General features: G+C 43.6%; 1 protein-coding gene across 1 annotated transcript in view; it reads left to right on the forward strand.

Moving 5' to 3' along the window:
• The window catches only part of LOC110499309 (protein kinase C epsilon type), a 152,892-nt gene that overhangs the window by 35,613 nt on the left and 103,827 nt on the right, over positions 1 to 13,452 (forward strand). Inside the window, exon 2 of the mRNA XM_036956130.1 lies at positions 8,136 to 8,199. Coding sequence (XP_036812025.1) covers positions 8,136 to 8,199 — 64 coding nt within the window. The remainder of the gene's footprint in view (positions 1 to 8,135; positions 8,200 to 13,452) is intronic.

Consider the following 13,452-nt stretch of genomic DNA (forward strand, 5'->3'; position numbering starts at 1 on the left):
TGTGTGTTTCACAGGGCGTGTGTGTTTTTTTAAAAGTGTGTGTGTGTGTGTGTGTGTGTGTGTGTGTGAGAGAGAGAGAGAGAGAGAAGGCTCTGGTGTGTGTCACTCTTCGGGTGCACACTGTCACTGAGGCCAGAGATAAAACACAATGTGCTCTGTGTTCTCCCTGCTCCTGTAACCTTGCCCCCCCCTCTCTCTCGCTCGCTCTCTTTCTCTCCCTCTCTCTTTCTCCCTCTCTCTTTGTCTCTTCCATTCTTTATCCCCCCTCTTTGTCTCTCCCTCTCCCAGTTCCCTTCATTCAGTTTTTGACAATAGCGATAAACAGACTAGAAAGACCAAATAGAATAAACAGAAAAAGGAAAGAGAAAATTACCTAGAAACTGTAACTAAGAACTATTCAATGTGTGACTCATTGTAGCACTATGAATGAGCAACAAATACTGTATGCAGTTGTGTGTGTGTGTGTGTGTGTGTGTGTGTGTGTGTGTGTGTGTGTGTGTGTGTGTGTGTGTGTGTGTGTGTGTGTGTGTGTGTGTGTGTGTGTGTGTGTGTGTGTGTGCAGTAGTGGATATTCTCCTCAGAATACTATCCCCTCTCTAGCACGGTGTTGGGTGGGCCAGAGCCATAGAGAACAGCACTGTCATGTACTTCCACTTTATCAGGAAGGAGAGATACTTCACTGCCAGAGCCAATCCTCATTTAGACAGACTCAGAGATACTCCACTGCCAGAGCCAATCCTCATTTAGACAGACTCAGAGATACTTCACTGCCAGAGCCAATCCTCATTTAGACAGACTCAGAGATACTCCACTGCCAGAGCCAGTCCTCATTTAGACAGACTCAGACAAGAAGGCAGGAATGCTCAAAGGCCTTTATTTTTGGGCGACTTACCACAGCCTCTGAAGACTCAACACTGTGCATAAATACACACACACACACACACACACACACACACACACACACACACACACACACACACACACACAGAGACAGACAGATGAGGGTGGTGGGGGGTGCAAAGTTGAAGAGCTTTTCCACAGACACGGAGTCGTGTGTCTCTTTATCGCTCCTTTATTGCGAGGGATGGAGGGTGTCGTTGGACATTTTGGGATGTAAGGAACAGGCGAGAAGATAAGAGGTCTCTGATGAAAGATGCCAGGGAGAGGCATGAAACCATCAGGGTTTGATGGTTGATTGCTGAAAATATGTCAACATCTTTTAACAGACGCCATTCAGCCCAAGGTGTTTTCACAAAACAGCCTCCCCGACAAGGGAGGGAGGGAGAATGTGTGTGTATAGGGTGACAGGTAGCCTAGCAGTTAGTGTTGGAACAGTAACCGAAAGGTCACTAGTTCGAATCCCAGAGCCAACAAGGTGAAAAGCTGTCAATGTGCCCTTGAGCAAGGCACTTAACCATAACTGCTCCAGGCTCGCCGTTGATCATGGCTGACCCTGGCTGTGACCCCACACTCCGTGGGTCAGAAGTTTAAATACACTCAATTTGTATTTGGTAGCATTGCCTTTAAATTGTTTAACTTGGGTCAAATGTTTCGGGTAGCCTTCCACAAGCTTCCCACAATAAGTTGGGTGAATTTTGGCCCATTCTTCCTGACAGAGCTGGTGTAACTGATTCAGGTTTGTAGGCCTCCTCCAGTTCTGCCCACAAATTTTCTATAGGATTGAGGTCAGGGCTTTGTGATGGCCACTCCAATACCTTGGCTTTGTTGTCCTTAACCCATTTTTCCAGATGCTTGGGGTCATTGTCCATTTGGAAGACCCATTTGCGACCAAGCTTTAACTTCCTGTCTGATGTCTTGAGATGTTGCTTCAATATATTCACATAATTTTCCTTCTTTATGATGCCATTTATTTTGTGAAGTGCACCAGTCCCTCCTGCAGCAAAGCACCCCGACCACATGATGCTTCCACCCCCGCGCTTCATGGTTGGGATGGTGTTCTTCGGCTTGCAAGCATCCCCCTTTTTCCTCCAAACATAACGATGGTCATTATGGCCAAACAGTTCTATTTTTGTTTCATCAGACCAGGGGACATTTCTCCAAAAAGGATGATCTTTGTCCCCATGTGCAGTTGCAAACCGTAGTCTGGCCTTTTTATGGCGGTTTTGGAGCAGTGGCTTCTTCCTTGCTGAGCGGCCAGATTATGTCGATATAGGACTCGTTTTACTGTGGATATAGATACTTTTGTACCTGTTTCCTCCAGCATCTTCACAGTGTCCTTTGCTGTTGTTCTGGGATTGATTTGCACTTTTCGCACCAAAGTACGTTCATCTCTAGGAGACAGAACGCATCTCCTTCCTGAGCGGTATGACGGCTGTGTGGTCCCATGGTGTTTATACTTGCGTACTATTGTTTGTACAGATGAACGTGGTACCTTCAGGCGTTTGGAAATTGCTCTCAAGGATGAACCAGACTTGTGGAGGTCTACAAATGTTTTTCTGAGGTCTTGGCTGATTTCATTTGATTTCCTCATGATGCCAAGCAAAGAGGCACTGAGTTTGATGGAAGGCCTTGAAATACATCCACAGGTACACCTCCAATTGACTCAAATGATGTCAATTAGCCTATCAGAAGCTTCTAAAGCCATGACATCATTTTCTGGAATTTTCCAAGCTGTTTAAAGGCAGTCAACTTAGTGTATGTAAACTTCTGACCCACTGGAATTGTGATACAGTGAATTATAAGTGAAATAATCTGTCTGTTAACAAATGTTTGAAAAATGACTTGTGTCATGCACAAAGTAGATGTCCTAACTGACTTGCCAAAACTATAGTTTGTGGAGTGGTTGAAAAACGACTTTTAATGACTCCAACCTAAGTGTATGTAAACCTCCAACTTCAACTGTACATGTGTGAAATAAGACAGATATAAGCACCCACACACACTGCTAGGGTCATAAGACATTATAGTTTTTGCAGCACTAACTGACATAGAGGCACAGTGAGAAGGAGAGTGAGAGAGCCGGATGAAGTGAAAGCTACAGAAATTGAATTAAAGCCTGTATTTTATATATATTTCCACACTATGAGGTTGGAATAACACTGTGAAATTGTGAAAATGATGATAATGCCGTTATGATGAGAACAGCCCTTAGCCATGGTATATTGGTCATATACCACACCCCCTCGTTCCTTATTGCTTAAGTATACCAATAAAAAATAGAGTTCCAAACCTCTCTGCCAATAACAGCTCATTTTCCTTTTTCCCCTCCTCACTCAGACCACTCCCAGACAGTCCTAGCAAAATTCTTGCTGGACAAATTTCTCTTTGCTACGAAGCTATTTTGGTTTCTTTTTTACCATTTTAATTGAAAACAATCACAGTAAGGTACTTAATTGTTACCCAGAAATGATTTGATATTGAGATAAAAACAGCTGGATTGGACATTTAAACTATACAGTTTCATTTTCTGGTGCATGTGTGTGGTTCTGTGCTCTTGCAGATACGTTGCAGATATTGAGATGAAGTGAAATGAAGAAGGGACATAAAAAAAAACACTTAACAACACATATATGGCTACTTGTGTCCCGAACACAACAACTACAACTGAAATGAAATAATATAAAAACCATGAAATGTAAGCTAGATAAAAATGTGTAAATCTGATCAGAACTAAACTGAATTTCAAATTAAAATCTTCAAACTAATATAGAAACACAAAGCTATGACCTTGGTGGAAGGAGACATTGAATGGGGATGAATGTGTCTTGTGTTTAGAGTACAGCACTCAAAGCACTCACTAACATGTCAGTGTCTGTTCATATGGGTACTGGCAGAAAAGACAAAGCAACTGACAAGCTGAATATGACTATAGAAGAATCTCATCTCAGTATATCTGTTTCTGATTTTCTATATGTACTATGTACAATATATCCCCTACTATTTCAATTCCAAGACTTGTTTTTGAAGTATTCTGATTACACAAACAAGTATACAAGTATACAAAAAAAGGTATGAACTGTAATTCCTTTAATTCAGTGGTTCTCAGTCCTGGTCCTGGGGACCTAAAGGGGTACACATTTTAGTTTTTGACCTAGCACTAACACCTGATTCAAATCATCAAAGCTTGATGATGAGTTGACCATTAGACCGTAGCTGTGTAGTGCTAGGTGTGTAGTGCTAGGTGTGTAGTGCTAGGTGTGTAGTACTAGGTTTGTAGTGCTAGGTGTGTAGTGCTAGGTGTGTAGTACTAGGTGTGTAGTGCTAGGTGTGTAGTGCTAGGTGTGTAGTGCTAGGTGTGTAGTGCTAGGTGTGTAGTACTAGGTGTGTAGTGCTAGGTGTGTAGTGCTAGGTGTGTAGTGCTAGGTGTGTAGTGCTAGGTGTGTAGTACTAGGTGTGTAGTGCTAGGTGTGTAGTGCTAGGTGTGTAGTACTAGGTGTGTAGTGCTAGGTGTGTAGTGCTAGGTGTGTAGTGCTAGGTGTGTAGTACTAGGTGTGTAGTGCTAGGTGTGTAGTACTAGGTGTGTAGTGCTAGGTGTGTAGTACTAGGTGTGTAGTGCTAGGTGTGTAGTGCTAGGTGTGTAGTGCTAGGTGTGTAGTACTAGCTGTGTAGTGCTAGGGAAAAACTAAATGTGCACCCCTTTGGGTCCCCAGGACCAGGATTAAGAAACACTGCTTTAATTTATTTTAAACGTTTTGTAAAAATATATTTGATTTCCTGGTCCCCTAGCCATCTCCTCTCCTCCCCCACCCTGGCTACATGTAATCCCATTGGGCAAAGACGTAAATTCAGCATCTATTCCACGTTGGTTCAGAGTAATTTAATTTAAATGACGTGGAAACTTTCAACCACTGTGTGTCCCGTGGGATGCCATCACATTACAAGGAGTATAGGAGTGCTGCTGCACCTGAAGAGGTTGATATATAGGATGAGTAATCAAAGATATTCAAGCATTCTGAGTGTATTGGTCATGGCACTAGAATGAGAAGCAATGTCTTCTGATTCACTCTGTTGTACCTAGCTAAACAGTCTTTCTGCAAGTCAGTTTAAGAACAAATTCTTATTTACAATGACGGCCTAACCCCCCTATCCTGGATGACGCTGGGCCAATTGTGCGCCGCCCCATGGGACTCCTGATCACAGCTGGTTGTGACACAGACTGTGAACAAACCAGGGTCTGTAGTGACGCCTTTAGCACTGCAATACAGTGCCTTAGACCACGGCGTCACTCGGGAGTATGAAGATTAAGGGGAGGAGACAGGTTAAAGAAGGGTTTTTAAGCCTTGAGACATGGATTGTTTACATGTGCCATTCAGAGGGTGAATGGGCAAGACAAAACGGGGTAGTAGGTCCCAGGCCACCAGTTTGTGTCAAGAACTGCTACGCTGCTGGTTTTTCACCCTCTACAGTTTCCTGTGTGTACCAAGAATGTTCCACCACCCAAAGGACTTCCAGCCAACTTGACACAACTGTGGGAAGCATTGGAGTCAACATGGGCCAGCATCCCTGTGTAATACTTTCGACACCTTGTAGAGTGTGTGTAGTCTGTGTATCTACTGATGTAATATACTGCAACTTAAACACATATATTCAGTGTGAAAATAGATGATGTACTGTTCTTGCCTAAAGCACTCTATAGTGGTAAAGCACTGTTGTTGCTGAATAAAGATGTGGTTCTATGCAGTTCAAGTCCACACAAATATAAATATAAATACACAACACACATCCTCATCTATTTGGCTTTCTCTCTGGAACCCACTCAGATACACAGGACACGACACACATAAACTCTCTCTCTCTCTCTCTCTCTCTCTCTCTCTCTCTCTCTCTCTCTCTCTCTCTCTCTCTCTCTCACACACACATACACACACACACACACACACACACACACACACACACACACTCAGCCTTTCCTTCCTTAGCTGGCGTCTATATTTAGTGGCCACTGCACCTGTGAGACTGAGCGTGCCCAGAAGGCTGTTGATGAATGGAGGCCTGTGACCTCACAGGAAAGGAGGCAGGGGTGGGGGGAGTCGGGGGTCGCATGGCGGGATAACAAACATGTCGCCACTCCACCATGGCTCTGTCTCTACTCCGTCCGGACAACAACATCATCTTCTGAGCAGCACTCAGAAGCCTTCTCAACAGCACTGAGAGGGGAGGCACTATGCAGTAAGAATAGGATACTTGTCCCTCTCACAGTCTGCATTCTACATAATGCACTTCAAGAGCACTGATCTACAAAGTGCCCTACATCCTGTTCTTGGCTATCCATCTTTAGTACACTCTTAGCAAAAAGGGTCCTGAAAGGGTTCTTCTGCTGTCCAGGTTGAGCCCTTTATGATTCCAGGTAGAACTCTTGGGTTCCATGTAAAACCCTCTGTGGAAATCGTTCTACATGGAACTCCAAAAAGTTATATCTGGAACCTAAAGGGTTCTACTTGTCATGTTTAATGTTTTTTTGTGGACCCCAAGAAGAATACCTGCTGTTTTGGCAAAAGTTAATAGGGATCCCAATAAACCACTACCTGGAACCAAACAGGTTTCTTCAAACGGTTCTTCTTTTAGGTTCTAGATATAACTTTTTTTTCTAAGAGTGTAGAGATCTATCTATTATGTTCTATTTCTATGTGTTTCTGTGGCCTCAAATACAGACGAATGTATTGTCTAACCTACTGCTGGAAGACTATTGTTCCAACATGCAGGCTGGGGAAGAGGCCTACTCCACCCTCTCTCTGTCTCTCTTCTTCCGTCTTTTTCTTCCTCTGTCTTTCTCTCCCTTTTGTCTGTTTACACTGCACATCTTCCAGACGACTACACCGGGGCACGGAACCTTTCTCAGGTTACCAGGGAGGGAGGGAGAGAGAGGAAGAGATGGAGGGAGAGAGATTGCAAGGCAGTCAACACCTCACATGTGTGGGCCCTATTTGTTCTGCACTTTACCCCAGGCTGCGGGGGGGGGGGGGGGGGGGGGGGGGGGTACTGCTGTACCCTAGAAGGGCTGTATTTACTGGGCTGGCTGTGGGTTTGATGGATGGATCTGGGGCACCTGAAAGAGAGAGAGATGAAGGAAGGCTAGAGTGTTGTATTGTGTTAGGGTGGCTAGTGAAGGCTGCAATATCTATATAATTGTAGCATATAATCTGTGAAAGCCACCTATAGCTGCAGCCTAGTTCTGACACCTGCAAATGTTGCCATATCCCATTTTAGAATGCATTATGGTAGAATGATGGATTTTGTCACTGTAGCGCCCCCTCCTTCACCTCGTATATAGCCCAAGCCCACGTCCTCTCTGCGGTGGAGATTGCACCAATTCTCAGCAATGTGTGTGCTCAAAACAGGACCAGATGAGGAAATTACTGGGTGCAGTCTGTGTGTGTGTGTCTTTGTGCACTGTGCAGAAGGGGATTATGGATGGGCCGTGGGCGGCTGCTGCCGGTAGAAACTCTCTGAGCCCCAGCCGCCGCGATCCCTGCCCACTCTCTCTTATGAGATGAGCTAACACACACACACACACACACACCATAACTCAATCTCATCTGCTTATGCCCAGTAGAGCCCCCAGGGACTTGAGCTCAGGCTTGGCAATCGATAGGCGAGAGTGTGTGTGGGTGGGGGGGTATGGTTTAGAGAGGGCCGTGGGTGAACGGATGTATACCGTCCACAAAGCTACAATGTAACACACTCAGGACTCTTCCTGGTCTTAGTATATAAACACTGCAGTATTCAGCAACCCAAGGGCATGCACGTTGTAGTACTGCACACACACACACACACACACACACACACACACACACACACACACACACACACTAGCTCCTGAGAGCCATACCAGAGATACTGTAATGACGAGATGGTCTTGTTTCCTCCCTAACAATGGGAGTCGTTTTCCCAATGGCGGGAAGGCAGGTTGTCTGCTTATCAGTCTGCTTATCGGTCTGCTTATCACTTATCACGTGGACAGATTTTGATGGGAGTGAACCCTCTCTCTTCAGCTCTTCCTCTTTGGCCATACTGAATATTAGCCATTACTGTAGCAGTGTTAGTACCCTCAGAGAGAACGGTGTGTGTGTGGTGGGGGGGTGGGGGGGTTTCCATACCATACTATACTTCATATTCAGTGTTTCTACTCCAGTATGAAAGCTGACAGTTTGTTCTGTTTTGTTCTTCTCTCCCAGATTGACTTGGAGCCTGAGGGGAGGGTGTACGTCATCATGGACCTGTCTGGATCGTCTAGTGAAGGTAAGTTGTGAGCTGTGCTGATATAGTATCAGCGATGAGTGGATCTGACTAGTTTACACTGAGGCACAGCTTGCCCAAACGTATGGCCACATGCCCAATTTCTACTTATCCCACGACTGACAAACTTTCCCTTGAAAGTGCATTATTAGAGTGTTGTGCCAGATGTTACATTGTATACAGTCAGTATACAGTGTGTTTATTTGGACAGGGAAGCTGAATAATACTCCACCATTTTGGATTTGAGATCCAACGTTTAATATGAGGTGACAGTACAGAATGTCACTTTCTATTTAGACATAAAAGCACTTTATGAATCTCGTCCCCCCCCCCATTTGAAGGTGTTTAGACAAATTACAGGTTTATCATTTTAAAAGGCTAATTGATCATTAGAAAACCCTTTTGCAATTATGTTGACACAGCTGAAAACTGTTGTCCTGATTAAAGAAGCAATAAAACTGGTCTTCTTTAGACTAGTTGAGTATCTGGAGCATCAGCATTTGTGGTTTCGATTACAGGCTCAAAATGGCCAGAAACAAATAACTTTCTTCTGAAACTAGTCAGTTTAGTCTTGTTCTGAGAAATGAAGGCTATTCCATGCGAGAAATTGCCAAGAAACTGAAGATCTGGTACAACGCTGTGTACTACTCCCTTCACAGAACAACGCAAACTGGCTCTAACCAGAATAGAAAGAGGAGTGGGAGGCCCCGGTGCACAACTGAGCAAGAGCAAAAGTACAGTAGAATGTCTAGTTTGAGAAACAGACGCCTCACAAGTCCTCAGCTCGCAGCTTCATTTAACAGTACCTGCAAAACACCAGTCTCAATGTCAACAGTGAAGATGCAACTCTGGGATGCTGGCCTTCTAGTTCCTCTGTCCAGTGTCTGTGTTCTTTTGCCCATCTTAATCTTTTATTTTTAATGGCCAGTTTGAGATAAGGCCAGCATCTCGGAGTCACCTCTTTACTGTTGACGTTGAGACTGGTGTTTTGCGGGTACTATTTAATGAAGCTGCCAGTTGCGGACATGTGACTCTCCAATGTACTTGTCCTCTTGATCAGTTGTGCACCGGGGCCTCCCACTCCTCTTTCTATTTTGGTTAGAGCCAGTTTGCGCTGTTCTGTGAAGGGAGTAGTACACAGCGTTGTACGAGATCTTCAGTTTCTTGGAAATTTAACCTTGCTAGACATGCTAACCTTTACCAATTACAGGTGATGTTAATATTTTTGGTATGATATTTTTCCCTCTAACTTTCTCACGTATTCTAATTTATGATTTATTCATGATCATCTGTAGTCATGGTAGCATCCACATTAATTTAGAAGTGTTCAGAAACATATTATTTACAATAAAAAAATATATTATTATTTAAAAATGACACAATACATTATTTACCATTCATTTCTATTGGGCACAACATAATCTGAAACACAACCAAAACAAACTGCAAATGCATCCAACAAGTTTGTGGAGTCACAAGCTTGATGTACAGTAGTCATTGTGTGCAGGAATATGGGACCAAATACAGTACCAGTCAAAGGTTTGGACACACCTACTCATTATTTTGACTATTCTCTACATTGTAGAATAATAGTGAAGACATCAAAACCATGAAATAACACATATGGAATCATGTAGTAACCAAAAAAAGTGTTAAACAATTAAAAAAATATATTTATATTTGAGATTTTTCAAAGTAGCCACCCTTTGCCTTGATGACAGCTTTGCACACTCTTGGCATTCTCTCAACCAGCTTCATGAGGTAGTCACCTGGAATGCATTTCAATTAACAGGTGTGCCTTGTTAAAAGTACATTTGTGGAATTTATTAACCTTCTTAATCCATTTGAGCCAATCAGTTGTGTTGTGACAAGGTAGGGGTGGTATACAGAAGATAGCCCTATTTGGTAAAAGACCAAGTCCATATTATGACAAGAACAGCTCAAATAAGCAAAGAGAAACGACAGTCCATCATTACTTTAAGACCTGAAGGTCAGTCAATCCGGAAAGAACTTTTAATGTTTATTCAAGTGCAGTCGCAAAAACCATCAAGCGCTATGATGAAACTGGCTCTCATGAGGACCGCCACAGGAAAGGACGACCCAGAGTTACCTCTGCTGTCAAGGATAAGTTCATTAGAGTTACCAGCCTCAGATTGCAGCCCAAATAAATCCTTCACAGAGTTCAAGTAACAGAAACATCTCAACATCAACTGTTCAGAGGAGACTGCAGGAATCAGACCTTCATGGCCTAATGGCTGCAAAGAAACCACTACTAAAGGACACTGATAATAAGAAGAGACTTGCTTGGGCCAAGAAACACGAGCAATGGACATTAGACCAGTGGAAACCTGTCCTTTGGTCTGTTGAGTCCAAATGACAGATTTCCGCATGTGTGGTTCCCACCGTGAAGCATGGAGGAGGAGGTGTGAGGGTGAGGGGGTGCTTTGCTCCCGAGTGGCGCAGCGGTCTAAGTCACTGCATCTCAGTGCAAGAGGTGTCACTACAGTCCCTGGTTCAAAATTAGGCTGTATCACATCCGGCTGTGATTGGGAGTCCCATAGGGTGGCGCACAATTGGCCCAGCGTCGTCCAGGTTTGGCCGGGGTAGGCCGTCATTGTAAATAAGAATTTGTTCTTAACTGACTTGCCTAGTTACATAAAAAAATGTATTTATTAATTTACAATTCAAGGCGTACTTAACCAGCATGGCTACCACAGCATTCTGCAGCGATACACCATCCCATCTAGTTTGCGCTTAGTGGGACCATCATTTGTTTTTCAGCAGGACAATTACCCAACACACCTCCAGAATGTGTAAGGGCTATTTGACCAAGAAGGAGAGTGATGGAGTGCTGCATCAGATGACCTGGCCTCCACAATCTTCCGAACTCAACCCAATTGAGATGGTTTGGAATGACTTGGACCGCGGAGTGAAGGAAAAGCAGCCAACAAGTGCTCAGCATATGTGGGAACACCTTCAACACTGTTGGAAAAGCATTCCTCTTGAAGCTGGTTGAGAGAATGCAAGAGTGCGCAAAGTCATCAAGGCAAAGGGTGACTGGATTGGCTAGCACTGACCAATCTCTGATTGGTTTGCCTGCTCCCATTCAAAATGAGATCTCCTCTCCTTTTCCTGGATGCTGATTAGAGCCACTAAAAGGAGAAGTCCCTCTCATCTGTCTCTTTCTCTTGTCATTCTCTCACCCCCTTATTTAGGGTGGCTGGATCACTCAACATGTCACTGATGTGTCACTCAAACACGGGGGTGGTTGTGCTCTGTCACAGTACGTCACACTCACCTATTTCTCAGTGATGCTTCAATTCTTTCATTCGGTTCTTGCTCCTTTCTTCTCTAGTCTTTCTCTCTCTCTCATTCTATCTCTCCGTAATGTGACTGTGGCCATGAGAGAAGTGTACGTGAGTCAGAGTTTCAAGCTCCCTTATCATTGTTACATCAGGAAATGGACATTTAGCATTTCCTGTGACTTGCTAGTGTGAGCGAGTCATTGGACAGTGGCAGGAAAAATACCTTGTCATCACAGAGCGACAACCATCTGTTTGTCCCTGTCTGAGGTGAAGAACAACAATAATAATATACACAGATTCATCATCAACTATTTTATCATAAGTACTCTATTTCAATACCGTTATCATGAATAAGTGTATCACGCCCGTACATTTCAAAGCTTTTGCTGAGACGGATAGGGTTAGGTTTAAGTCTGTGAGTGAATTAGCTGTACACATTCAAATGTACATTAATTGTTGTAAAAGCTGATTTGCTTTGATAGTAAGAGACACTCATGTCCTTTCCTAGCTAGGTAGGTCAGAGCAAGGGTAGTGTCTTCAGCACCTGTATTATAAGACAGAGGGTGTGTAAAACAGGGTCGTGTCTTCAGCACCTGTATTATAAGACAGAGGGTGTGTAAAACAGGGTCGTGTCTTCAGCACCTGTATTATAAGACAGAGGGTGTGTAAAACAGGGTCGTGTCTTCAGCACCTGTATTATAAGACAGAGGGTGTGTAAAACAGGGTTGTGTCTTGTAACAGTTTTCTTCCGTTGAAGGAGAGGAGGACCAAAATGCAGCGTGGTTAGTGTTCAACATGTTTAATATAGACGATAAACGAGAACACTTACAAAATACAAAACAACAAGTGTGAAAACCAAAAACAGTCCTATCTGGTGCATAGACACAAAGACAGAAGACAACCACCCACAGAATATGGCTGCCTAAATATGGTTCCCAATCAGAGACAACGATAGACAGCTGCCTCTAATTGAGAACCAATCTAGGCAACCATAGACATACAAACTACCTAGAAAGGAAACAGCCCCATAAACATACAAAACCCCTAGACCAGACAAAACACATAAATCCCCCATGTCACACCCTGACATAACCAAAATAATAAAGAAAACAAAGATAACTAAGGCCAGGGTGTGACATGTCTTCAGCACCTGTATTATAAGACAGAGGGTGTGTAAAACAGGGTCGTGTCTTCAGCACATGTATTATAAGACAGAGGGTGTGTAAAACAGGGTCGTGTCTTCAGCACCTGTATTATAAGACAGAGGGTGTGTTAAACAGGGTTGTGTCTTCAGCACCTGTATTATAAGACAGAGGGTGTGTAAAACAGGGTCGTGTCTTCAGCACCTGTATTATAAGACAGAGGGTGTGTTAAACAGGGTAGTGTCTTCAGCACCTGTATTATAAGACAGAGGGTGTGTTAAACAGGGTCGTGTCTTCAGCACCTGTATTATAAGACAGAGGGTGTGTAAAACAGGGTCGCGTCTTCAGCACCTGTATTATAAGACGGAGGGTGTGTAAAACAGGGTCGTGTCTTCAGCACCTGTATTATAAGACAGAGGGTGTGTAAAACAGGGTCGTGTCTTCAGCACCTGTATTATAAGACAGAGGGTGTGTAAAACAGGGTCGTGTCTTCAGCACCTGTATTATAAGACAGAGGGTGTGTAAAACAGGGTCGTGTAGAGAGCAAGGGGAGTGCTTTCCTCTGCCTCTGGCTACAGATGGTTGTTAATTCATGCATTATAACCCTGACTGTAGCTTTCGGCTGTAGGATTCTCTCTTTCGGTGTATCTTTACATATTCATGAATTATACAATTGTACACACATAGGGATTCTAGTTATCAGATAAGTCGTTTTTACTATGCCTGATGCTTAGGATAAAAGTCATTTAATTGGGAAGGATGGATAAGAGCACTGTGCTCATAATGTGTACTGTGTGTGTAAATGTGTG

Source organism: Oncorhynchus mykiss, chromosome 20, assembly GCF_013265735.2.
Source record: "Oncorhynchus mykiss isolate Arlee chromosome 20, USDA_OmykA_1.1, whole genome shotgun sequence".
Classification (NCBI taxonomy): Eukaryota; Metazoa; Chordata; class Actinopteri; order Salmoniformes; family Salmonidae; genus Oncorhynchus; species Oncorhynchus mykiss.